Raw genomic sequence first — 25,213 nt, 5'->3', positions numbered from 1 at the left:
GCAAAAACACAAACACAAGTCTGGGTGAATTTGACACGCTTTTAGAATTGAATGAATGGGTATCATCTGCAACCAGATCCTGTTCTATATAGAAAAGCACCCCTCTCCCTTCTCTCCGTTACACCAAGTTTTGCTCCGCCATATCGAGTTTGGGCTACCAGCAGAACCCTGAACGAAAGTCATGCTAGTAAAAAAATCACCGCTTGCGCCTCATGCCTTCACCCAGGACCTTGTCCAGCGCCTTGGCGGCCCTCTGCTCGTTCTTGCGGAAGTGGCCGTTGAACACCCCGGGCATCACCATGGTGCTATTCGCGTGCTCCTTGGCAAACCCGACCGTGGCCTCCTTGCCGCACTTCTCGCGCGTGACCTTGACGGCCTCGTGCAGCAGGTCCGAGCCGACGCCCTTACCGCGATACCGCAGCATGACGGTCCAGGCGCGGATGACGCCCTTGCCCCCCGGAGCGCGGAGCTGCGGGTGCGGCGCTTGGCGGCGGCGGCGACGGCGGCGGGCGGCTCGAGACGCAGAACGAGGGCGCCGATGAGCGTCTTGCCGTAGCGCACGCCGACGACGACGTCCTGGTCGCCCGTGTCGGGCGCGACCATCCAGTCCCAGTTCAGGGCCTCGGCGACGGCGATGTAGCGCCCCGTGAAGTAGCGGATGGCCAGCAGGTACGTCATGAGCACGGCCGAGTGCAGCATGAGGGCGAGCCCGACGTCGCGGCGCGCGCGCCACGAGTACTGGAAGGCCAGGGCGAGCGCGGCGGCCAGCGCGGCGAGCGGGTACGGGTGGAAGACGGCGTGGAACGAGGCCAGCTGGCGCTGCTGCGCGATCGAGTCGGCCACCAGGTTCAGCGCGTCCACCTGGTCCGCCTCGTCCTGCAGCACCCCGATCTCCAGCGGCGGCAGGTCGTCAGGCACCGGGCCGAGCGGCGGCGCCGCGGCGGGAGAACGACCGTCCGCGACGGCGGCCAGAGGCACCGGCGAAGGGGGCGGCAGCGTCTGCGACGACGCCGGCTCGAGCATGGGCGTGTTGGCGTTGGAGGACATGGCCGAGGGGTTCACCACCAGATTCGCCCGGAGGAAGGTGAAGAATGCTGCGTAGGACAAAAAAACAGGGGACCGTCAGTGTAGTTCGAAAAGCTTGATTATTTTGAATCCCGGTAAGTGGCAGCTGGGCGGTCCTTGGCGGAAGCCTTTAATTTATGGGAACACTATCCACCGATGAGGCTCTTGAGATATGTGTCTCTCCTGCTATACCTCGAGACGGGAAGCGGATTGGTGCACTGGCATTGGGAGAAGATGCCAGGCGAAGAAGGACGAATGGGAAAGAAAAGCGCAAAACAAGTCACGCATGGTCTGCAGATTGCACGATATTTCAAACTTACCAGTGCTAGTCCTGAGCCCAGGCACGGCAGTCAGTTTGTTCACTATTGAATCATGACCGCAGGTGTTCAGGTCCAGCTCTCTGGGAACCACGTGCGCCATCTAAGCATTTTGTGTGGCCGGCCAGCGTTCGGAGGCCAGACCCGTAAATGGGATGGGGGTTCGCGACGTAGTGGTAGTCGAGAGAAAAAAAAGAACGAGCCGCCCCGAGAGCAAGCGACAGGAGGGCAAATTAGGACGAAATTAAAAGTTTGTCGCCGGTCGTCTGAGGGTGGTGGTGCAATGGCGCCAGGCGGTTAATGTCGTCTGCCGGCGTCTGAATTGACAGTTTTTACCGATCTGCTGGGTTTTGGAGGGGTCGTTTCAATGGACCCTGAACGGATGTATGTATGTATGTAATATGGAGGTGGTAGTTGGTAGAGTGACGAACGACGTCCAAGTAATAATAATAGTAATAGTAATAAAGCAGCAAGACGAGCCGAGATAAGAGGAACGACAAATCTTAGGAGTGGCAGCGACCCCTAGACATGGACTAGATGTTGTCCAGACGGGATATACCAAGTGATAAGGGTTGGCGGGTGGAGGAAACGGGGAATAAGAACGGGAAGAATGACGAGAGCATGAGATGTGCGTGTGTGTTTGGGTTCACGAATGATGGGCAGGTCGCAATGTTTATCAGAAGGCCGCGATCGTCGCCTGAAGACGCTTTCGGGTGGAGATGCGGGCTGATCAGAGAGTCAAGACTTGAGACGATGGATATGTATGTCGCCAACGAAAATGGGCCAACCATGCCCACCAACAGCAAGCGATGCCATTCCTCAAGCCGCCTTCTTCCTGCTCCCTCTGTAGTACACCCCGCCGGGAAAAGGAAGAGTCCCTTTCTGAAGCTGGTCTGCGAATCGGCTATCACTGTATCGTGCCATGGCTCTCTTCAGCAGGTTTTATCTGATAAGGGACGAGGCCGTAGACGAATAGCATCGTCCCGAGGTTTCAACCCGGCAGGCGCCACATGCTGTTGGTTGGGATGGCGCCATGGTGCATGGCGATTAGACTCATCATGTGTCGTCCAGCATCGCGACAAGCGTGGTAAGCGTCGTTGCTAGTTCGATCTTGTGTGTGCGTGCATCTAAAAGACCTCACCGCGTGTCCCGATACGCCAGGCCACTACCGAGTTCAGTCCCCAGACCAAACCTAGCACAAGGTTCGCTTGCGTAACCCCCAATCCGATTCCCAAGGATGTGGACTGGCACGCACTACTGTGTAACCCTCCCGACTCTTTTCTCTGTCTCTCTCTTTGCTTTCTCTCGAGTCCCACAATCACGGCATTCCGAGACGGTGACAGCGATGATGGATGGGGCCGGAGGGGCGCATGAAGAGGAGAGAGAAGGAGGGGAGAGGGGCTTGTCAGGACTGTTTCTCTCTCTCGACCCTAGCCGTCCGTTCGTCACCCATAGACTCCGTGAAGCAGGGTACTAATACACTGAGCAGGGTGTAGATCTCAGACACCACCGTTGCAGCGCATTCCTTTCAAAAACGGAGTCGCCAATTGAGCTCGACTGCGGTTTCTTATCTGAAACAAAGTGTCCAGATGCGTGGTTCTGAGCTTAAAACCCTCTGCCCCTCCAGCCCTCCAACACTCTCGCCCGCACATGCATCTTCCTGAAACAGCCTAACACGTAAGTTACAGTATACAGCTGGCCCGACCTGACGTGCGGTTGGTGGGTGATGATGGTAAAGAAAGCAGAAGGTTATTCAGTACGCATGGAGCATGGTTGTCTTGTGTCTCTTCAAAGGTTTCCACCCCTGCGATCCGACAGTGCAAGCGGGGTAGCCTCAAGTTGATTCTCCTTGGATTCTCCTGGTTATTAACACCTGCTACTCCGTTGAAGCAAGCCCGATTCTTTGGAATGGATAATGCGTTGTATGCATATTCTCCAGATGACATCAGCCAAAGGTAATTTATCCAAGACTCTTGGAATGGAAGGTCAGCGGCGGTGTGGTTCCATGCGTTCGCTGTATGCAGCTTACGGCTTCTCTAGTTAGCTGATCGGCCATCCCGTCTGTTGGACAAGGTGCTAACGAGCCTGGGCAAGCAAGTGCCACCCTGCAAATGCTCAGTCTTCAGTGATTGCCGGTGATTGCTCCCTTTACGCCCGCTGCCCAGAATGCTAGATGACCAGCCAGAGAGCCCATCTCCACCAACCAGAAGGACTTGTCCTACTCAAGACCTACCGACCTGCCACCTACCCCCGGTAAGCAAGCAGCCTTTTTAACATGGCGCGCGCCCACATGCCCCCAACATCCTCTGGTATGTCGGTGGAAGGGGACTTCGAATATTGGCACAAACAGCCGACCAGCAAAGAACGCGATTGGAGTTCCTGCAACGGTCTTCGAGATGACCTAGCCAGGGTGTCTCGTAGGGCTGAGGGATTGACGAGTTCAACAAACAAGTCTAATTATCTACTTAAACAAACGGCCCTCCTCGCTCTCCCGCTCTGGCGTATTGAAACGTTTCCACGCTGCTCGCCCTGGAGCAGCTCGCTCTGGGTTTGTTTTTGACCCTACCGAGCATGTTTGGTCTGGTGCCCGGTGGATGAGTCGCGATGCGACCTCGCCTGGTTTGTGTCCAATGCATTTCCTTACCTCCAAGTTTTGGAGTCGCCCAGGACATTCGTTCGTCGATGACCGGCGGGGCATAAGACCAAAGGACTGCGCTGCATCGTAATGCTGCCTAGGTCCTAAGTATGTCTGCTCGACCCTACTCGTGCTCCCATTGGTGCGAGCCCGAGCCTATGACCCCGTTCGCTCCGCCCTTCAGCTGCCGCTGCTGCGGCTTTGCTCGAATCCCTCAAGGCAGAGCGGATCGGCGGATTCAGCCTTGTTGCCTACCGTACTCCATCGAGTTAGAGGCCGCCCCCAACGTCCCTCAAAGCCCTTTGGGTCCCCTGTGCCCTCCAGAACTCGCATGCAAGTGTATGCCGGATATGGAGTTCTACCAATGGGACTTGCAGGCCTGCCTAAAAGTCCTACGCTTGTACCTTTGTATCCTGTGCAGTCCTAAGGAGGAACCCTCAACTTTGTCATCTCACTGAGGGAGCACTTCGAAATGTTTCCACATAACTTGAGGCCATGGTATCGTGCCGGTGCCGACGTGGAAATCCCCTGATGTTGTCGCCACGGAACTGATGAATGGTGCTATACTGTAACGTCCCCTGCTACAATGGACTCCAAAAAGGCTTCAGGAGCGGGACAATCAACCGCCACCGACAACCTCATTTTGCATCGAGAGAGCTTACCGGATATGGGAACGTCGGCGGACGAGGCCGGCCCAAGGCCCGCACGGAGGCGTGAAAGCTCCAGTTCGAGCACGAAGAGCAGCTCGAGAATATCCGAGTCTTGCATGTACGCCCGTGACCTCTACTTGCTACCGGCCTTCATTATGCGTCGAGTGCTGACTACTTCTAGTGCTCGACAGACCTCTGGGGAAGACTGTGCGAGGCAACGGTTCATTGTATGGGCCGCAGTCAAACGCAACAAGTCGGTTCGAATGGCACACAGTGAGAGGCTGAGATGCCCCTTGCTCAGATGCGGAGAACAATTCGAGAATCACGAGGAAATGCTGGAGCATCTCACCGACTGCAGGCACTTTGCGACTGGCGAATATGTATGCTATGATTGCATGAAGGTGGAACGATACAGCGAAGAAGGGAAGTGCAAAGGCTGCCTTGGTGGTCATCCAACTACCAAGCGACGACGCATCATCCAGAAGGCCAAGAACTTCTTCTCTACTCTGGGGCACAAGCCTCGAAAGGACGAGACGATTGAAGTTATGGCAGTTGATGCTCTGCCGTCCCCTCCCAGCTATGACTCACTTGATATTTCACACGAACCGGCAGCACCCGAGGCTCAGCCAATACTCGAGATTGAGATGGGGGAACCGAGATTCTGGAAATGGATTCCAGTTCACAACCGCTCCAGCTCGACTCGGTTAATTATGAAGCGCATCCGGCAGTTTCCGACGACTCCTTCTCCGCCACCAACATGGACACAATGGCCGCCCCGCCCGTTGGTCTTACTGACCTTGGGCCATCATCGGCGTGCTGTCGGCCTTGTCTGGCACTTGATACTCAGAACGTCGGACGGCGACCAGTGAAACGATCTGGTACTTATCTTACCCCGAGTTCTTCATTGCGTTCCACAAACAGCTCAATCTCACCGATGAGTGCTGGCTCGTTGGCCTGGACATTGGACTCGAGTATCAACACCAACTTGACCTCACCGATCACTCCCTTCAGTCCCGACGAAATCGAATCGAGCTCGCTATCCAGAGAAAACAGTTGCAAATTCCCAAAGGACCACCCAACGGTTGCTTGTTGGGATGGAGCCAGGGGAGATGGTATCAGTGATAAAACAGTCATGCTCCAAGATCCCCTCGAGGCCAGGATCAATAATGGCGACTATACCCTCGACAGCATTTCAGAGCTCCCTGGTGACGATCCTTTGAGTCTCTCCGTTCCGCGGGCCTGGAATAATGAGCCACTGTTTGATTTCGACCAGGAGCAGAACTTCTCATGGTCATCGAGTATCGATACCGAGATCAACGTACTGTTCACAAACAACGGCCAATCAGGAGAAGCACCAGCGCCACAGGCAAATCAGGAACATAATGGCAATACAGGCAGCGAAACACAAGCGTTAGTCCATACAGCCTGGGATACATTGCGAGAGCACGTCACGTCGTCCATTACAAAGGTGAGCCTCGGCCTTGCAGGGAATCTGCTGGCACAAGAGCTCAGATCCTTGAGCGCGAAAGAAGTTGCGCTTAAGGGCTTGGCCTCACTGAAGAGCATCCTTGGCGGCTTAGATCCCGAGCGACCAATCGATTATATCTGTTTTGTCCATTTGGCATACGCGCTTTGCTTGCTCGTCCATGAAGATGATCTCTCAAATCGATGCAAACAATTATTCCAACAAGCCATTGCATACCAAGGCTTCCTCAACGCAGATCAACGTGATCCCTTCTGTCAACTTGTACGAGCTATCTGGCAGCCACGTGACGCTACGCAGAATATACAGCAAGCTAGTTCGCCAGTTTTCACTTCGGATTATAAAGGCAAAGCTCCGGAATTTCGATACAATTCTAATTCCCCTTTGGTACTGACCCGTTAATCGTCGTGGCACAAAACTTCCTAGATGGTAAGCCGCCAAATCTGTTATCTGGTGTCTCACTTTATGCTTTTTAGCATCAAATCACCCTCAGAGCCTCACTAACATAAGACTAGATCTCGAAGCCATGATAATCTCAAGCGCTCTTGAGAACGCTGGGTGTATTGGGAACATCGAAATACTGACATCCGATCTTTGGTCCATGCACTTATCGGAAAACAGACCTCAAGCCTCAAAGCCACCGGCTGCATTCGTTATAACGGTTGATTACATCACCCGGATCTTGGGTCAGAATTTCGGGTCTCAAAACGAGGCACTGGCTTCTACGCTCCGAGCGTTATATACCAAAGTTGAATCTGGGTATATAACGACAATCCGGCGCCTCGAACTCGAGATCATCCAAGCAGGAAAGGTAAGCTACCGTATACACATTTTCTGAAAAGACTGGACCGGTGAAGCTAACATGTCTACAGAGCGCATTGCCCACTTCACAGTCATTTGACGCGTACACTCGGGAAGTGAGGACATTATGTGATCCCATCTACACACAGCAAGGCCTGAATACAAGGCCAAGGTACCACACGCTAGGGGTGGATTTGGTAGAGTCGCTGATCCGCGGGGTTCCCGATGAATCAGTAAGAGAAGACGCAGGCAGCTTTACTGCGCCGGATGTTTTCGACGAATTCCTCCACAACCTCGACGAAGTTTTTGTCGGCGGCGAAACCGATTTCTTGATGCCTAGTGAGGTTCCACCCCTCAATGTCGAGGGCCCAGCAATTGCACAGGAACCCAGAAACTCGACCGAAGGATCGGCCTTTCCGACAGTCAATCCCACGATCTTCGGACAAGGCAGCCCATCCAATATGCAAGCTTCAGCAGAAGCTAGCGGGGCTAATGGCCCGGGAGAAGAGGAGGACTCATCAGCGGTCCAGCAACAGCAGAAGATTGAAGCCAATTCGTGTTGCGAAATCTGCGGCTACCGGCCCAAGGGTGATCCCCAGTGGTTCAAGGGTAGCATGGCCAAACACAAGAAGCTTCAGCACTCAACGGAGCCGCCGCGGATCTATAAGTGCTCGTACCCCGGCTGTACGAGCGCCTACAAGAATCGTCCGGATAACCTCCGGCAGCACCAGATCGAGAAGGGCCACTTCGTCGAGGGTATAGACTCAACGGGGCGGCCGGCGAAGCGGAAGAAGACGTCACCGGATTAAACAATCGCACCACCTGTTGGCAGAGATTGTGGTATAGCTCATGGTGTGGATCACATGGACAGCCACAACTTTCACATAAATGGATTTACGCGTAGGGAGTTCGTGGAGTTTTTCTCGTGAGGGTTATAGACGCGGCCGGTTACGCTTAGAGATACCATTTGAATACATGTATATAATTAAACGTTTCACTTGACTACGTAGTTACGCAGGTGGTGGTTAATAACCTACCCATAGACACTACTAGCAATCAGCCATTACTTCGAAGATTGAAGTGGGCAACTTTCACATGGTTCATTCCCCACGGATTTATTGCATAGCTATAAAAAATGCTAAATTATCCCCAATTCAAAAGAATACTCATGATTTTCGTGTTGCCGATGATTGTGACGGGCTGTCGCCTGGTCGTCGTCATATGTTGGTGGGTTTGTGTGCGAGGGTCAGCGTGAGTTGGAGCCCCGCTTTAAGTCCAACAAATGAGCCAATGGCGTGCCACTCGGATTGCGTGATTGAAGCTTTGCCTTTTGCGGCCAGAGCGGATGCTTCTTTTACTTGGGCAGTGTGTTCAACATCTGGCGACCTCAACGACCACTTCCTCCTCTCTACTTTTTCATAATACATTGATAATGCTGGGGTATTCTGCTCTTACTGAGCGCGAGCAAAACACCGTCTTCACTTTGCTTGCAGGCTGCTTGCGTTTGTGGAAAAGGTCTTGTATTGACTACTACCTGTAGCCTGAACACTGCATCGCATTCATCAATCATACTATGCAGACGCTATTACCCCCAAGCCGGTATATCCAAACAATCTCGTTGTGGCATCGAGGCCTGGTTCTGTTCCAAAAGAATGCCCGCTATCGAAATCCAAACGCCGGGTAAAAAGGCCCAAAAGCAAGGTAGTCTATTTCTTTCTCTCGTCATTCCCATTACTCCTTCACAAGATGGCCATACCTCGAGTAGTAGCCGCACTTTGGAACATAACTCTTCTTACCAGACCGAAGATCGAAGATGTGGCACCCCGATTTGGCAACATTAGGGGGGCGTGTACACTGCTTGCATGTCAGCCAAGTGGTCGGATGCCGGACACAAGCTCGATGGGTTTTACTCACGGTGCAGCGAGACGGCGAAGTCGCTTCCCTCATTGGAGACTCTATGTACGCCCAGCTCGTCGGCCATATACGCTACTGCATTCTCTTTGTGGTGGCTGATCGATTTGATCTCCATTGGCTTGTTCCTGTCGCCGTCTGGGAAGTCGTATCGCGTCTCGGTCAGGGTGCCGCGCAGGATCTTCATGACGCAGTGTGCGTTGCCGTGGTCGTGGATAGGAGAGCCCTTGCCCGGGGACCAAACAAGGATGAGCTGCACAGTTACGACTTTCTGTTAGTATCGGCTGGGGTTTGACCTGGTGGCCATCGAGTGATGGCTCGTGGATTTTCTCCTTACCAAGTTGCTCTTGCCATTTCCTTCGTCGACGAGGTTACGGGTATAGCCGCGACTATCATCGGCCATGGCATAGGGACACCATTCTCTGTCGTCAGATGTGTACTGCTCCATGGCATCCATAAGGTCACCGACGTCCACATCATCTGATGTGATGCCTGAAGAGGGACCCAAGATGTCCTTCAGAGTCTCTACCAGCTTGTCAAAACGATCCGTCTTGGTCTCGTCTGATGTCTCCTGCTGCTGGAGGGGCTTAAGGACTGTGCAAGTCATGGTATTGTGTGTGTATGGCTGTTTAGGGGTTGCTATGGTATTTTGCGGTATTGTGTTGGGGTTATGTTGTGTTGTTGGTTGCGACAACGTGTCCGGATCAATCGGGTTTTATCTGATTCTGTCGACGGGAAGGGGGAGGGAGACGGTGAGTAGGCAATGTTCCCAAGGTGTCAGGGTGGGCCACTCCGACTACTCCGCTTTCTTCGCAAACAGACGGTGGTTGTGGCTGTCAAAGCAAGGTGTGCCCCGAGCTCGGATAGTCAACGGTGTGTGTTATCTATCATACGACGAGCTACGGGCTGCAGGTGTTGGGTACGAAAGCAGTAGGGTGCATGAGGATCCCTGCGGAGACGGTTCGAAGGCTTTCTGTCGGGCTTCGCCAGTTCTCAGCTCTTTCGGGCCATCAAAAACAAGCACACGGGCGGTATCTGGAAGAAACCCCTGGCTTTGTACCGGGTCAAAGAGGATTGTTGGATTTGTGCCAAGTGAGCAACTGTGGTCAAGTGTCTTGCGGCACAAAGGCTGGCGTGAGAAGTTGAGGCAGGTGGCATTGTTCACGTGGTTGGTATTCCATCCTTGTGAAGGGAATCCGCCCCCTACCTGGCTGGTCCCTGTTAGGTTTGTGTGTGTTTTTCGCGTCAATTGCATGGCTATCGGTTAGCACCGGACACTATTGCTTGGTGCGCAGGTGGGGTTTCCGGGAGCAAGATAGGCACATCGCTTCTGGATTTGGCCGAGCAGAACGAATGAATGCTGAAGGTAACCGACTGCGGTCGTTGCGATATGGTGGAATTGGCAACTGGAATAAAGAACTGCTCTCGAGGCAATGCCGATTTGCACATATTCAGCACCCCCTATCCAATTGATTTTGGGGACTTCTGCTTCCTGCTATCCCTTTTCCACGTGACCCAACAACCCCCTCGGCCAGTTCTCCCAGTTCTCCCAGTTTTTGGTCTGACCCACTTGGGGCTCCTCCGATCGCCGGAATTTGTATTAGTCAAGACCATGGCGGGTCTGAGCCAGAATCGCCGACTCACAATAACAGTACCTCAATGTGTATTTTGTACATCGTACGTCTGGATTGCCCTCGTTTACTGTTAGACTGTATGGCAGTCAACCGTGGCCCATATTAATCATGCCGGAAGCCACGGTTAATGGCAAGATGAAGCGCACAATATGGTGCAGGTCAGCGAAACAAGCACTTGACGTCCCTCCATCCCTTCGCATTCTTCCTGGCTGGGCCAAGCAAACTCCCATCTAGCCCGCTGTTTGCCCTTCGACTCCGTCCGTCTCCGTCCAACATGTCCGCCACAACGACCATGACGACGACAACCTGCGAGCCTGGTCCCGGGGCAGGAAACGAGTTGGCAGTCGGTCCTCCGTCCTGTCCCGAGGGGCCGCGCCGTGCGCTTCTAAGAATGATGCCGGTTGGAGGAGAATCATCCGGAACTTTACGCCTTCGTGGTTCACGGTAGCCATGGGCACGGGCATTGTGTCTATCCTCCTGCACAACCTCCCGTACAACACGGAATGGATCCGATGGATCTCGGTGGGCTTCTTCGCCCTCAATGTGCTTCTCATGGTCTCTTTCACCACCATCTCGGTGGCGAGATATGTCCTGTACCCGCAGATCTGGGGCGTTATGATCAGGCACCCAACACAGTCCCTATTTCTGGGCACCTTTCCCATGGGACTCGCCAGTGAGTTTCTTCTTGCCCGCGGTGTGGCAAACTTGCATCGCAGAGGCTCTACACATGGCCCATATGCTGCTATCCGTTTGCTGACTGTATGAGAAAAGCAATCATCAACATGACTGTGTTCGTCTGTGTGCCGGCTTGGGGAAATTGGGCGGCGTATCTGGCATGGGGCCTGTGGTGGTTTGACCTGGCTATATCGCTTCTTTGCTGTGTTTCCCTGCCGTTTATGGTGATTCATCTTGGCAAGACCAACCTAGCCTCCTTGACCGCAGTGTTGCTGCTGCCCATTGTACCCTGCGTCGTCGCCGCGGCGAGTGGTGGCATCGTGGCCAACGTGCTCCCGAATCCGTCGCACGTGCAAACCACGCTCATTGCCTCCTATATGTCGTGGGGCATCGGCGTCTTCTTCTCCGTCTTGGTCCTCGCCATGTACCAAGTCCGACTGAGCAACCACGCCCTGCCGCCGCGCGAGGCCATTGTGTCGGTGCTGCTGCCCGTCGGCCCGTTCGGCCAAGGCGGCTTCGGCATCGCGAAACTGACCCAGGTGACGCGCAAGCTGCTGCTGCACGGTGGAGAGGGGACGGTCATGACGGCGACAGACTACGATACCACGTACGCCGAGCCCATCGGCCTTCTAATCGAGGGCATGGGGGCCTTTGTCGCCCTGATTATGTGGGGGGATCGGCCTGGTCTGGCTCGCGTATGCTGTTATCAGCATCGCCACGACGAGGAGCTTCCCCTTCAACATGGGCTGGTGGGGATTCACCTTTCCCCTCGGGGTCTGGGTGGCGTGCACTGCCGAGTTGGGATCCCTGCTACACAACAGCTTTTTCAATGTGACGGCCATGGTGAGTATATATTGGACCAAGTTATTTCTTGTCTCTTAGCATTCCCAATTGCGCGATTCAGTATTTATACAAGCTAACGAAAATACGCTTCTGCTTAGATCGGCTCGGGCTGTGTGCTTCTCCTCTGGCTCGTCGTCGCGGCCTGCACGACCAAGCAGGCCATCTCAGGGGACATGTTCTTTGCTCCATGTTTGAAGAATTTGTCGAGCGCCGAGCGGCTGGGTAAGAGGACCTGAGAGTGATGAATGGCGGTTTGTTCTAGATAGCCACACCCTTGACACCACGCTTGATTTTGGTCGGTTGATTCCCTCACTGCCAGTACTTCCAGGGTCAGGATTGGGCAATGCAATATCAGTACAATCTGCTACTCCATTGGAAACACAAGATCTACTACGCTACTTCACTTCTGCATATGACTCAATTATCCAGGTCAGATAATACTTGTCCAAAGAAAGCAGCTGGCATTGTCTGTGACTCAGTTTAGTGGATACCTGTAAGCTGATCGAATCCTACTGTTCTGCTACCCCTGCCAAGTCCGGATTTGATATAGTATAGTAACACAAGATGAGAGACTGTTATCATAAGTACAAGACGACTGTTGCATGCTGAGAGGGCCGCCTTAAATAGCACCCCGCACCCCGAATCGTTATTCACACTTTAACAACTTCATAGCAAGATCCCAACGCCATAGACTCAAGCAACTTCCTGTTCCATAGCTCCATTATACACGTTCAATTACATCGTCAAAAGCTGGCCCATCAACATGCCCTTCACACCCTCTCCCACCTTCCACCTCACCACCCCTCGCCTCTACATCTCGCACTTCCACGCGCCCCAGCACAACCAGTTCCTCGTGGACCTCTACAACAACGAGCTCTACACCAAGCACAATGGCAAGACGGGCGTCGACTCTCCCGCCAAAGCACAGGCGCAGATTGAGAACTGGATGCCCGGTTGGCACGAGCGAAACGGATACGGGCCGTACGTCGTGAGCTTGCGCTTCGCCCGGGACATCATCGGCACCGTGACCACCGACAACAACGATGAGGACGGGGATGTGTTGAGCCCTGGCCAGGCCCCCCATCGGCATCGCCACCCTGATGCGCGGCTCGCATTACACCGTGCCCGACTGTGGGTTTGCGCTGCTTCCTGCATATACCGGTAAAGGGTACGCGACCGAGATGGGACAGCGTATCGTCCAATACGCGACGGACCCCAAGCCCACCACTCCTGTAGAGTCCTCCCCGCAAAACGACGTTCCCGGCGAAGGCGAGGGGCTGGGCCTCAACGGCGTGTTCGGGTTCACGGGCAACGACAACGTCGCCTCGGGCAAAGTCTGCCAGCGCATCGGCCTCGAGTTCCGCGGCGTCTACCCGCTCGAGGCTTTCGGGGGCGAGGCAAGCGCCGTCTACGCCCTGCCCAGTATGGAGGCGGATCTTTCGGTGTACGGCATCAAGGCGCCTAAGACGGACGTGACCGAGTAAATAGGAGAGCGAGGGTCGATGGAAGAAAAGAAATCGGCGCACTGAAAGGAGAAGGGGGACATGGAGACTCCTGTCCTCGTTAGGCGCACATACTGCGCAAACCAGTTGCCTTTATGGCTTCTCATGGAACTGCGCGTAGAGGGGGCCGCGCCCGGCCTTTGAGCGCCTCGGGCGCCATTGACAGGACAGGACGAGGCCCCGACACTGAGCAGCGCAAGGCACGCCAGTGTCATGCCCACCTAGGGCATGGGTGTTTTTACGTCTTTTGATGTGGTATGTAACCATATCTGCGCGTTGTTCAAGTTGGTACATGGGAAGAAACAGCAGAATGTGGGAAAAGGTGGGCTTTGCCGTACATTCAACATGTCGGCGATGAAGTTATATGGATGACATGATGTCCTTCTTTAATGGAACGATGTATAAGAGGGCGCAGTAACATGTCATATTACTGATGATCAAAGAGAATGAATCTCATTGGTTGGCGTTCCAAAGTACGGAGTTCGTGCCGATCGCGGTTCTACTGTGATCGCACTTCGCACCGGAGTGTAGGCTCGCACGCGCGAATCCACCAGTAAAGATATTGAGTATGTATATGATATACCATGGTATAAATACACGCAGTAGATGCGATCCTAAAAACATTTCTTAGGACATGTTCATCATCTCTGCCTACAACGCATTCCCGTATGTCCATCGCGTTAGACACAGCTTCGTCACACCTATTATTTTGACACCCGTCTCTCGAATTGAGAAGACACACGCGATAATGCCAGCTTCTAGTGATCCAAAGGAGGCCGGTATGGACAAGCACAGTATAGCTTCATGTTATTATTGACAGACACATCCCCACTAACACGAAACAACAGGCATCGAGGGCCATATCACCCTCCATGGCAAGACCTACAAGCTGCCCCGCCAGGCCACCGTCGTGGTCTGCATCGACGGCTTCGACCCGACCTATCTCGACCAAGGCATTGCTGACGGTATCCTGCCCGCCATGCAACGCTTCGCGGAGCAGGGCTTCCACGCTACCGCCGACGCCGCCATGCCTACCTTCACCAACCCCAATAACGTCAGCATTATCACGGGAGTGCCGACCTCGGTCCACGGCATCGCCGGCAACTACTTCCTCGACCGCGCCACGGGCGACGAGGTCATGGTCGTCGACGACTCCCTGCTCCGCGGCTCCACCATCCTGGCAGAGATGGCCGGGCGGGGCGTCCGCGTAGCGGCCATCACCGCCAAGGACAAGCTACGGCGCATCTTGGAGCACGGTCTGCCCGAGTTCGGTAGCATCTGCTGGTCCTCCCAGTGTGTAAGCGAGGACGTCCTGGAGTGGCTGGGAAGGGGGAAAGGAGACGACGCCGCTGCTGCCGCCCCTCCCAGCCAGTACTCTGCCGAGCTGTCTCTTCTGGTCCTGGACGCAGGCGTCAAGATCCTCGAGGAGAAGCGCGCCGACCTGCTCTATCTGACCTTGTCCGACTGGGTCCAGCACAAGCACGCGCCCGGGTCGCCCGCAGCCGATGAATTCATGTCGGCCATCGACGCGCGACTCGGACAAATGGTCGGCCTCGGGGCCGTCGTGGCCGTCACGGGAGATCACGGCATGAGCGACAAGTGCAACGACGAAGGCAGCCCGAATATCCTCTTCGTGCAGGACAAGCTCGAGGAGGCCTTCGGCCGGGGTTGCGCCCGCGTCATCTGCCCCATCACGGACCCGTTCGTCAAGCATCATGGCGCACTGGGGTCGTTTGTCCGAGTCCATGTGGGCTTGGCCCACATGGCAGATGTCGACGCCATGATCAAGTTCTGCAAAGGCTTGGAAGAGGTCGACGTAGTTTTTCCCAAGGAGGAAGCTGCCAAGGTCTTTGAGATGCCCGAGGATCGCGAGGGCGATTTCGTCATCGTGTCGAAGAAGAACACCGTTGTGGGCTCCAAGGCTGTAGAGCACGACCTCTCCGCTCTCCAAGGCCACAGACTCCGCTCCCATGGCGGACTTGCAGAGCAGAAGGTGCCGCTTTTGATGTCCATTCCCATGAAACCATCAGAAGATCTCGTCGGAAAACGGTGGCGAAATTTTGATATTTTCGATTTGATCCTGAACCATGGCCAGGGAGGTATCCCCTCTTTCAATCTTTTGCAATCTCTCTAGTGCATTTGCATGAAAAGGTTGAATACTACATGGGGGTTTTTAGGGAAGTATGGTATGTCAAACTAAGCCGTCTTGATTTAGGAATTCTAGACTGAAGTCCATATCAGGGTTGAAAAGAAAGTCGTATTCTTCCATGGAGAACGTCGTAGGATCAGGGTCCTGTCCAGCTGATACAGAACCATGTGTTGCCGTGACATCGCCTGTGTCTTGTTCCTGGATTGTATAGTTGTTATGAACAATCCCACAGCGATGAAGGAGGCTTTCGATGCCGGCAGTAATACCAACCAGCAGATGGCGCGAATGCATACTGGACGTGACTTTCTTCAGGGTAGTAAGAAGTCTGCGAAGGAGGTGTCTGATGCCTTGCAAATTGATCTGCACCATCGAGCCGTACTTAGTAGACACCTTGAGTAGGAAGACGGCTGCGAAGGCGATCATTGTATCGAAGTAGATGGGAAGCCCATCAAGAAACCCCTGTATTTCTGGGTCCGAAACGACAGCTCGAACTATCGCTGAAGCGGCGAGGACGGCAGAATTGGTCATCTCCTCTAGATCGGGAGCGACCTCGGGTGGGCGGTTGGTGAATTCATCAGTATTAACTCCCCTAAAAGCATGAGAACATAAGTAAAGCTTCGCAAAGTTATACTGGAGCCCAACCCCTTTTCGTGGATAGTTCCCGACGTGTGCGTTGGGGCTAAAACGATCTACCCATTCGGCCCGTATGCTATCAAGAGCGATACCGAAACGTCGTAAGTGAGGTATATCGGACTCGGAAATGGGACGGTCGATATCAACTCCAAAGGTATCGAAAATATTCGAACAGATACTCCAACGCAAAACTTGGCTGACCAGTCGGGCATCGTCTTCTGTCGCGAATTCGCATTTCAGAAAGTCCCTGGCATTTCGAACAGCCTCACATTCCCTAGTCATCGGCGGGCGGCCGTAGGCGACAGAAAAATGATGGTCGCAAGCATATACGAGGTAGTAGAGCCGTGCTCGTAGATAGTGCTGTCGGTTACCTTTCAATGCCCTGTGGAAGCTTCTGTGGAGTTGCAGTTCGGTAGCAATGCGCACTGCTGCACCAACGAGTGACCACGACAGATCGCTCAGCCAGAATGCGCCTATGCAAAGGGCTCGGACATCATCAGTCGTGTTGTGCTTGGAAAGACTCTGCTGAGCGCTTGACTGGAGAAACTCTCGATAGTATATTTCGAAATCTGCTGAGTTCGAATGGAGGGCACCCACGGAACAAACAGACGCAGTCAGCAGTGTCGAGGTCCTCCGAACCGACTCGAGGGTCACTGTTGTCTGATCGTTGAGAATTCGATACGGAAAATGGTCGAGACGGTCCCTATAAACCTCAAAGCAGCATGTGGCCGAGTCGAGGGTCACCACGTTGCGCGCTATGAAATCTTCATGAAGACTGCTTTGTTCTGGTAGCTGCTTTTTGGTGAGATGGAAGCCAGGAATGACGCCCGGCCCCGAATCGAGGTCCATGACGACGCCCCAGTGACCACTGGAGTCGGGGTGCGCAGACTTGGCTGGGAGGATTGCAGTGATGTCTTCATCCACCAGCGGGTCATCGGATTCGTCGGCTACCATCTGTTGGGCGACTTCAGAGCTTGTGTCGTTATTAGCCAGCTTTTCAACCATGAGCTGTAATCTTTGTATCTTCGTTTCCATGGACTGTTTCCACCTAAGAGACTGGTCAGGACGCTGCTCCTGGTATATGACAGTGGTGCCATTGCTCAGTCACTCACACCACGTCGCTCTCAAGGACCATCTGCAAACTGCGATTAACACTACAGGAGAGGCCTCTGTTCTTGCATCGAGCGCACGGCGGCTGAGCATTGCGCATTTGACATTTGATCTAGGCGATCAGTATTAGCCTCCGCCCGGGGACGAGATGGACAGCCGGGGGAGCAGGTCTTGCTTTTTGTTTCCTACAAGCTACGCAGGCTACCGTAGCCAATCAGCTTCGTGGCGATTCGAAGACTATGCGGATTGATTATTACACCTACCTGTGATTTTGCGGCTGATGTCGGGTGGTTTACGGTCCCCGAACGCCTCTCGTAGAGCCATGACGGGCGACGCTGGCGTCTCGGCGCCTGCCATCCTTCCTGCTTGGCCAACACTACGTCCAAACAGTGAGGATGGAATACTGGATCTGGGGGAAAATCGAGTTGTGCTTTGTGTGAGTCAACCAGGCAGAGAGTGATGAGTACATGGGGACCGAGTGGAATTAGTAAGTGCTAGGTGAGGATGGATGACATGCAATGTCGGACTTCGTTCCGAGTGTACCGCGGCTGCCATACACCCATCATTGGTGAGATGCAGCCGAGACATTACATAAGTTACGATGCCAAAGCATTATCGGAGATTCTGTCCGGAGATTCACAGCATCTCATTTCTTTTTTTGTATAATGTTGTTACTCTGGAAGATAGCCAGCGAGAGTCTGTTGAGCTCGACTCGTTTGGCAATTGAGCAGCTCTCAGCAACTAGCCGCGTCGAGCCGCTGTGGTTACTTGGTTACTTGGGGGTTGCGGGCAACTCGACACGGGTTGCTTGGGTGGCATAAAGCGGGGAATGGCCGGAGGAAGTCCTCCAGAAATCCTCCTCAGAACGCTGAGAGTAACCCGGTTTCTTCACCGAAGACCAGCAATAGAGCATCCACCAGCCCACCAGCAATATCGAGATTTTAGCGAACAAAGGTGTCCATTCGAGTCTGGAGTATACAAAAGCCAATTGATGTCTGCTGCGAATGTATCTATCCAATTTGATTCAACTCAATTGTCACCAGCGAATTTGCTTTTTACGGGAAGGCATGTCGGCCACTAATTGCTGAACTGAATAAGCGATCTTGCCTTATTACTAGCTAAGCTAGCATCGAATCCTCGCCACATGCAGTTGTAGATCCTTAGCCAAGGCCTTTTCTTTCCTTGCTAGCGATGCGCAAGAGGCGCTACCGCGTTTCTGATATGTCGAATCCCACCCTCGTGATACTAAGAATAATGTACGTCGCCAAAATACGCACTACGATGATCTCGATCGCGTCCACAACAGCAACCCCGTCAGCCTGTTCTGCCTGCCTAGCTGCTCCTTCGGCGGCGGCCAGAGTCGGCAAGCCAGGGGTGGGAGGTGACAACTCTCTCAACTGGAGTCACCTCGAGAGACATATCTACATACATAATCTTGTTTCAAGCTGAAGCATTGGTAGGATCTACAGAGGCCGCCCATAACGATGATGGACCTTTGTCCATATTTATTATTCCCGTTAGATGGTTCGATTCGACGTTGATCGCAGCCCCACCGCATGCGGGAGCCGCTCAAGTGTGGCCAGGCAATAGCCAGGGGCCTCGGAGCCTAGCTACGAGTACATGCCTGCATCTGCATCTGCATGCCTAGCAGCCCAGCAGAGGGCAGTTGGCAGTATGAACTTGATACTGTATTGCTTTCGTCTCGTCTGACACACGAGTCTCGAAAAAGCCCAGATGTTCTGATCTCTCCCAGAGTTTAATGCTAGTGGCAGGGCGGCCTGCTGTTCCTGAAATATATCACGTTGTGTACACAGTGACGAGCGAGTATTCCGACTGGACTGACTCCCTACGAGCCGCCCCGAACGAATGTGATTCACCACGCACACACACACGTACACTCACCTAGGTATCCTACGAACGTCATACCCGTTGCCTTCCCCGCAGTGGCAGAAACGCCCCATGCCTTGCAGAGGAGCCCATTGACCAGTGTGAGCGCACTGCATTGCTACTACCCCACCACTCTACTACCATCATGCTGCAGTAGGTACCGCTTGCACCTGTCTCAGATGATCTCGCTAGCGACAATATTATTGACCCAAGTCCCCTTCTCTTTTCCTCGTAGCACTCGTGTCTTTGAACATTTCTGTTTTCTCCTACTTACCAATCTCTTATTTCGCGGGACACTTTTGCCCTTGATCCGGACATTCCCCAAGCAACACCCACAGGTCTTTCCACCATGGAGCGCATCCACCAAAGTACGTATAACCACAAGCTACTGACTTACACCAAGAATAGCAACAGCTGACCATCTGGTCCTCTAGTCAACCCGTTCGCCAAGCGCGACGACCACAGCAAGAACTCGATTCTTATGTACAAGACTCTATCGACTCTGTCATGGCTCCTGTCCCTTATCGTCACCATCTACTACGCCTTCAACAAGCCCCATGATGGCTGGGGTCACCGGGGTTCCATTTGGCACCAGAACCGTGACCATGACACGGCCTTCAGGATGAACAAGGTCATTGCTAGCATTTACTGGTGAGTAACCACGCTTTTATCAACGACTTGCCTGAGCAACTCCCACATACTCACACCCTGTCTAGGCTCGTCCTGCTCATCTTGCAAGCCGGTTACATCGGCCACCTGTTCTCCAGCAATGTGGCCAAGAGGAACTCTGCCTGCGCTGTCGGCAGCCACTTCATCTTCAACAACCTGTTCCACTTCGCCTTCGTCATGCTGTTTGTCCGAGGCTTTTTCGCGTGGGCTGAGGTTATGCTGGTCATCAACTTCATCAACCTGACGTCCTTGTACTTCCGACATGTGGGCTACCCACGCTTCATCCACCAGCCCGTTGCCTCCGGCCCGCTGGCCTGGACCTTTGTCGCCATCTACTGGAACGGGGCCATCATGGTGCCCCACGCCACCTCTCTCGTCGCTCGCATCTTCGGCAATGTCTTCATCTGGTCCATCCTGGCTTATGGCCTCTTCTTCGTCGTCCTTTACAAGGTGAGTTGCGGAAAAGCATAACCTTGCCTCCTCCCCTTTTTGTGCACTGCTGACGGTTGTAATTATAGGACTACACCATGGGCTTCAACCTGAGTGTCCTCGCGGCCGCCATTGGTGTTTCGCAGTTCTTCCGACAGGTCATCGCATTCCAGTGGATCTTCGCCTTCACCATCATGGCTGTCTTGTTCGTGGCCACGATCGTCATTGCGGTCCCGGCTGCCGCTGGAAGAGACTACCGATGGAGACAACAATCTACCACAGCGCCAGCTGACCGCGAGAGAGCTCCTCTTCTCGCAGACAACTAAGCTGTTCTATAAGAGATTTGCTCCATCTACTGGAGCTAGGTCTTGCCAGAAGAGACTGCGCCATGGCCCGTCAAGGGCTACAACAACCTACGATTAGTCCTCGGGTGAAACCAAAACAGAAAACACCAGATTGTCCATCGGTGTGCGGAAAAGTGTGTTCGAATGTAATTGGCGTTGAATCCACGAGCATTGAGATATCCTTCCGGATCTCATGATCCACCTGTCTGGCTGATGTTGTCAAGCAGTTGCATGTGTTGGCTTTGTCATGAATATCATAGTTCGACTAGTGTAGCTTGTGGAATTTATGGAACTTAATGAGATAGCTGTTCTATTGAATTCGGATGATTGATTATTGAGAAACTGTGGTGTGTTTAATGTGAAGGTTTTGAGTTGTAAAAGATGTTCGGCGATTTAAACATGGGACCCGCGTTATTGTCGTCAAAGCTTTAAACCCGCCAAATTACTCAAATAGTGTTGAGCATACAGCCTCCTAATCCAATAAGACGAGCCGCAGCAAAGTCCAAGGCTGCAGATAAGTAAGCGAGGCGTGTGTTTCTCATACAAACAAGAATTTGATGTAGAATGTCACACCTGGGTCTCGGAAACGACATCTGCCACATCCCCAGGATTTACCGGATCCTGACCTCGTGTCATGCCCAAAGGTTCATCGCGCGCGTCCTGACGGCCGAAGAGCGTTCGGAGCCCCGGCCTCGAGCCCTTCTCCAATGCATCCCACCGCGCTCCTCCTCACGGGTCGACCAGTCAGATGCGCCGTGGGCTACCGGCGCGAGTGACAATCGGATCCCCAATGTCTGGAATGCCGCCGTGTTCATGGCGGGCCGGTAAGCTTATACATACACAACTCAACTTGCACCGCTCACTCTCACTCGCTCACATTATTGTATCTTGTCCGGCTAGCTGGCTAACTCTACGTAATGCAGATTCGCAGCTAAGGAAGCCGCCATCAAGGCGCATTCTTCTCGCAGGCTGACGTTTGAAGACATCCGCATCCTTCGGACTAGGCCGGCGGCGAGGCCCTTGAGCGTCAGCAATGGAGAGGAGAAGGAGGCCGAAGGAGGTGATGCTGCGACAAACGACGCCGCGTTGTCGAGCGGCCCGCCTGTGGCCGTCATCAAAGGCTACCCGCCGGGCCAGCCAGACACAACGGCCATGTTGAGTATCAGCCACGACGGGGATTACGCGGCGGCGGTCTGTTTGTCGGTGCAAGGTGTGCCGTAATACCAGAAGGAGCCAGGGGCAACAAACGGACTAGAGGCAACGACTGGATCTGTCTGATCTATGCATGCATACCTGAAATGGCCAACAGCAGCGGCAACACATCCACCACCACCGCCCAGGAGCGGCCTGCTGCATTCGATACATATCCCCAACCCTTTAGGCGCCAATTACAAACTGGGCGGGTTTCGTTGGCACAATGAATCTTAAACTTCGCCCTGAACCCACCGCTCTTGCCTTTCGTTTTCAATATTCCGGTTGACGCGTGACTGGCTGATTGCTGCCTCCATATGTAGTACGCTTGTGCTTTGCGCTCAATACCCTTTTTTTTGGATATTTCCCTCTTTCCCTCTTTCAATATCTTCTCTGATACATGACCACTTCCCGAACACCGCCCCCCAAACGAGAGAAATCCCGATCTGCAACCACCCCAGCCGCTTGATCATTGTTATCTTATGGCCTTTCATCGTGCAGCTTGTGGAGTCTTGAGTAAGTAGACACACCCAATGGAATCCAGCAAAATATCCATCCCCAACGAGGTCACCGAGCTTTCTAAAATTCTATCCAATGCTAGCGCATCCTATCTCAAAAACAATCTACGATACTCACACATCGCATGCAAAAGAAAGTGGCATTATCATGAATTCTTATTTACCTAGAGCGGGCTTGGCAGCTGTCTTCTAATATAGGCTGGAATAGCAGCCACAATCACCATCAAGCATAAGTCAATCCTGGTGGCGCAATGGTAGCGTGTAAGACTCCTAATCTTGAGGTTGTGGGTTCGAGTCCCATCCAGGATGCTTCACTTTTGCGATTCGCAATTTCGCCATATCATCAATTGCATTTATTTTTACCACTTTGTTCTGTTTGTTTCCTTCAGATCCAAATCTGCAAAAACCAGCCCCTTTATGTTCTCGATAGAGGTGGTATCTGTGCAGGTATTGTGCAAGAAAGTTTTGTTGTAAATGGTAGATTTAAGCCACTGGGACGTCTACGCCACAGGCGCGGTCCAGCATTCTGGTTTCCCATTGACGCGGGTTTAGATTGTTCCAAGTGCCCATTGTATCGACAACCATTGTTCCAACACCCACTCCGCGTTGACCATGGCGACCGAGGCGGACTCACAGAAGAGGGATTCCCCTTCTAGGGCATCCAGTCCAGCTGTTACGTCCTTGCCCCAAAAACGAGCCCTGGAGGATGACCACGCCCCATCTGTCTCGTCGCCATTGAATCCGAACCCCGACGTGAAGCCCACCAAAAATCAGCTGCAAGAAGACACACCAAACATGGGACCTGGGAAGCGAACGAAGAAGGAGTCGCTTAAGAAGCGTGAGTCTAAAGCAGGTGCCGGCGGCGGCGACACCAGCTCCAGAGCTACACCCGACCCCAAGCACAACAAGAAGGAGGACTCGCCGCAACCGCAGCAACTGGGCAGCGAGTCTTCGCCCTTGCGATACAAGCTCGCGCCCCCGAAACCGTCCGACTTCGAAGCACCTCGCGGGCCTGTCTTCACCCACCATCATGCCGTCCCGGCGCCTGATGGCACCCCCCTCGACTTTTATGAGACCTCGGAACAGTGAGTCGCACCCATGGGAGACGGAGCTGTGAATATGTTTGACCCCATACACCGAAACTGACAAGCTCGCGCAGTGTTTACAATAAGAAGAACTTCCACTACCTACACTGCATAGCCGATCCTCAATTCCCTTCCTCTTTCTACTACCGACAGACCGAACCCGAGCCGTACGGCGCACACATCAGCTTTGAGGATGCGGCAACACACATGTACCTGGACCAATCGGGGCAGCACATCACAACCGACAAGGGTTTCCGTATGGCGCGAGCCAATGTAGCCGTGCGAGAAGGCCGGTGGTACTGGGAGTGCAAGATCACGCGTGGCACGATACCAACGCCAGCCGCAGCCGAGGGCGACAAAAAACAGCTCGAGTCGCATGGCCACGTGCGGCTAGGCTTCGCCCGGCGGGAGGCCTCGCTCGACGCGCCCGTCGGCTTCGACGCCTACAGCTACGGCATCCGGGACGTCGAGGGCCAGAAGGTGCACATGTCGCGGCCCAAGGACTTCTTCCCGGCCGGCGAGGACATCAAAGAAGGGGACGTGATCGGGCTGGAGATCCAGCTGCCCTCGGAAAACCTGCACCGGAAGGTGGCCCAGGGACACTACAACCCGGCCGTCGACCTGATCGCCGAGGAGGACGAGGGGAGCAGCGAGAGGCGGTCAGCCGAGGGCCCCAATATCGTGCGTGACCGCATCCCCATCCGGTTCCGCGCCCACATCTACTTCGAGAAGATCGACTACCACCCCCACGAAGGAGCTGGAAGACCTCATGAACCCCTCGCCCGTGGGCGCCTCGGGCTCGGCGGGTAGTGCCTCGGCCGAGGCGCCCAACCCCAACCACCCCGTGGCCTCGCTGCGCACGCTGCCCAAGTCCTTCATCAAGGTCTACAAGAACGGCGTCTTCATGGGCACCGCCTTCGAGGACTTGCTGGCGTTCCTGCCGCCGGCCTCCAAGCCGCAGGCGCAGGTCGGCGCGCGCGAAAACATGGACGACGGCATGCTGGGGTACTACCCGGCTATCAGCGTGTTTCGGGGAGGAGCCGCCGAAGTCAACTTCGGGCCGGATTTCTGGTTCCCGCCTCCCGACGCCGAGGGCTTATCATCAAACGTCGCCAGCACCACCAAAGAAGAGCCGGCAGCAGTTGCAGCCACCGGCGATGACGATGTGGCCATGACCGGAACCGCCGAGAACGATTCGGTGACGGTGGCGCCCCCGGTAGATGCCAAGAAAGAGAACAACCCAGCAGCAGCGGGCCCGATGCAACCCCTGGCCCGGCGATACGACGAGCAGATTGCCGAGGACATCGTGGCCGACGTCGTGGATGAGGTTAATTTCTGGATGCAGGACGGCGGCCGTGTGATAGACCGCACCGGAGGCCGGGACGAGAAGGCCGATGTTACGGTCGGCGTGGCGCCTGGGCAGGAGGAGATCAAGGAGTTGGTTCAAGATGACTAAGCCAAAGTGAGGCAAAAAAAAAAAACACAAGAAAGTCTGGCTAGCTAGGAGCGATGTTGATACAGTTCACCTGAGTGCTAGGAAGGAAAGGAAGCACTACGACGCAGTCGATTACCAATGATACCCATGAAACCACAGGCGAAACGCGGATAAGTTCTGGCTATAGAGCAGCATGGTTGGCAATAGTGTAATGAAAGCAACAGTGCTATTTATACTGGTCTTCCAC

At 54.0% G+C, this 25,213-nt stretch overlaps 10 protein-coding genes across 10 annotated transcripts; 7 read left to right on the top strand and 3 right to left on the bottom strand.

Moving 5' to 3' along the window:
• Positions 1-196: 196 nt before the first annotated feature.
• Positions 197-1,485, bottom strand: PG998_003236 (uncharacterized protein; the record flags this gene model as incomplete). The annotated part of the gene is made up of 3 exons (XM_066870054.1): positions 197-469; positions 529-1,094; positions 1,386-1,485. The coding sequence occupies 3 exons, from the start codon at positions 1,483-1,485 to the stop codon at positions 197-199; spliced, it is 939 nt and encodes a 312-aa protein (XP_066733804.1).
• Positions 1,486-4,603: 3,118 nt separating this feature from the next.
• Positions 4,604-7,760, top strand: PG998_003235 (uncharacterized protein; the record flags this gene model as incomplete). Its single annotated transcript, XM_066870053.1, has 4 exons — positions 4,604-5,448; positions 5,589-6,466; positions 6,666-6,961; positions 7,023-7,760. 4 exons carry the CDS (start codon positions 4,604-4,606, stop codon positions 7,758-7,760), a joined length of 2,757 nt encoding a protein of 918 aa, XP_066733803.1.
• A 922-nt stretch (positions 7,761-8,682) lies between these two features.
• Positions 8,683-9,469, bottom strand: PG998_003234 (cysteine dioxygenase type I domain-containing protein; the record flags this gene model as incomplete). The annotated part of the gene is made up of 3 exons (XM_066870052.1): positions 8,683-8,805; positions 8,879-9,115; positions 9,200-9,469. The coding sequence occupies 3 exons, from the start codon at positions 9,467-9,469 to the stop codon at positions 8,683-8,685; spliced, it is 630 nt and encodes a 209-aa protein (XP_066733802.1).
• Positions 9,470-10,645: 1,176 nt separating this feature from the next.
• Positions 10,646-12,240, top strand: PG998_003233 (uncharacterized protein; the record flags this gene model as incomplete). The annotated part of the gene is made up of 4 exons (XM_066870051.1): positions 10,646-10,654; positions 10,731-11,169; positions 11,268-12,014; positions 12,113-12,240. 4 exons carry the CDS (start codon positions 10,646-10,648, stop codon positions 12,238-12,240), a joined length of 1,323 nt encoding a protein of 440 aa, XP_066733801.1.
• Positions 12,241-12,777: 537 nt separating this feature from the next.
• On the top strand, positions 12,778-13,498 carry PG998_003232 (uncharacterized protein; the record flags this gene model as incomplete). Its single annotated transcript, XM_066870050.1, is given in 2 exon segments — positions 12,778-13,073; positions 13,090-13,498. 2 exon segments carry the CDS (start codon positions 12,778-12,780, stop codon positions 13,496-13,498), a joined length of 705 nt encoding a protein of 234 aa, XP_066733800.1.
• A 766-nt stretch (positions 13,499-14,264) lies between these two features.
• PG998_003231 (uncharacterized protein) lies at positions 14,265-15,650 on the top strand (the record flags this gene model as incomplete). The annotated part of the gene is made up of 2 exons (XM_066870049.1): positions 14,265-14,310; positions 14,365-15,650. The coding sequence occupies 2 exons, from the start codon at positions 14,265-14,267 to the stop codon at positions 15,648-15,650; spliced, it is 1,332 nt and encodes a 443-aa protein (XP_066733799.1).
• A 57-nt stretch (positions 15,651-15,707) lies between these two features.
• Positions 15,708-17,303, bottom strand: PG998_003230 (Transcriptional activator of proteases prtT; the record flags this gene model as incomplete). The annotated part of the gene is made up of 1 exon (XM_066870048.1): positions 15,708-17,303. One exon carries the CDS (start codon positions 17,301-17,303, stop codon positions 15,708-15,710), a length of 1,596 nt encoding a protein of 531 aa, XP_066733798.1.
• Positions 17,304-19,644: 2,341 nt separating this feature from the next.
• Positions 19,645-20,719, top strand: PG998_003229 (ATP synthase F0; the record flags this gene model as incomplete). The annotated part of the gene is made up of 4 exons (XM_066870047.1): positions 19,645-19,663; positions 19,730-19,946; positions 20,012-20,414; positions 20,483-20,719. The coding sequence occupies 4 exons, from the start codon at positions 19,645-19,647 to the stop codon at positions 20,717-20,719; spliced, it is 876 nt and encodes a 291-aa protein (XP_066733797.1).
• Positions 20,720-21,301: 582 nt separating this feature from the next.
• On the top strand, positions 21,302-21,958 carry PG998_003228 (uncharacterized protein; the record flags this gene model as incomplete). The annotated part of the gene is made up of 2 exons (XM_066870046.1): positions 21,302-21,561; positions 21,661-21,958. 2 exons carry the CDS (start codon positions 21,302-21,304, stop codon positions 21,956-21,958), a joined length of 558 nt encoding a protein of 185 aa, XP_066733796.1.
• A 1,100-nt stretch (positions 21,959-23,058) lies between these two features.
• On the top strand, positions 23,059-24,987 carry PG998_003227 (uncharacterized protein; the record flags this gene model as incomplete). Its single annotated transcript, XM_066870045.1, has 3 exons — positions 23,059-23,531; positions 23,606-24,235; positions 24,264-24,987. 3 exons carry the CDS (start codon positions 23,059-23,061, stop codon positions 24,985-24,987), a joined length of 1,827 nt encoding a protein of 608 aa, XP_066733795.1.
• Positions 24,988-25,213: the final 226 nt, after the last annotated feature.

The sequence above is a fragment of the Apiospora kogelbergensis genome (genome assembly GCF_038363985.1).
Source record: "Apiospora kogelbergensis strain CBS 113332 chromosome Unknown utg000002l_segment0_segment0, whole genome shotgun sequence".
Lineage (NCBI taxonomy): Eukaryota > Fungi > Ascomycota > Sordariomycetes > Amphisphaeriales > Apiosporaceae > Apiospora > Apiospora kogelbergensis.
The sequence above is the reverse complement of the archived record's forward strand: the minus strand, read 5'-3'. Positions and strand labels throughout refer to the sequence as shown.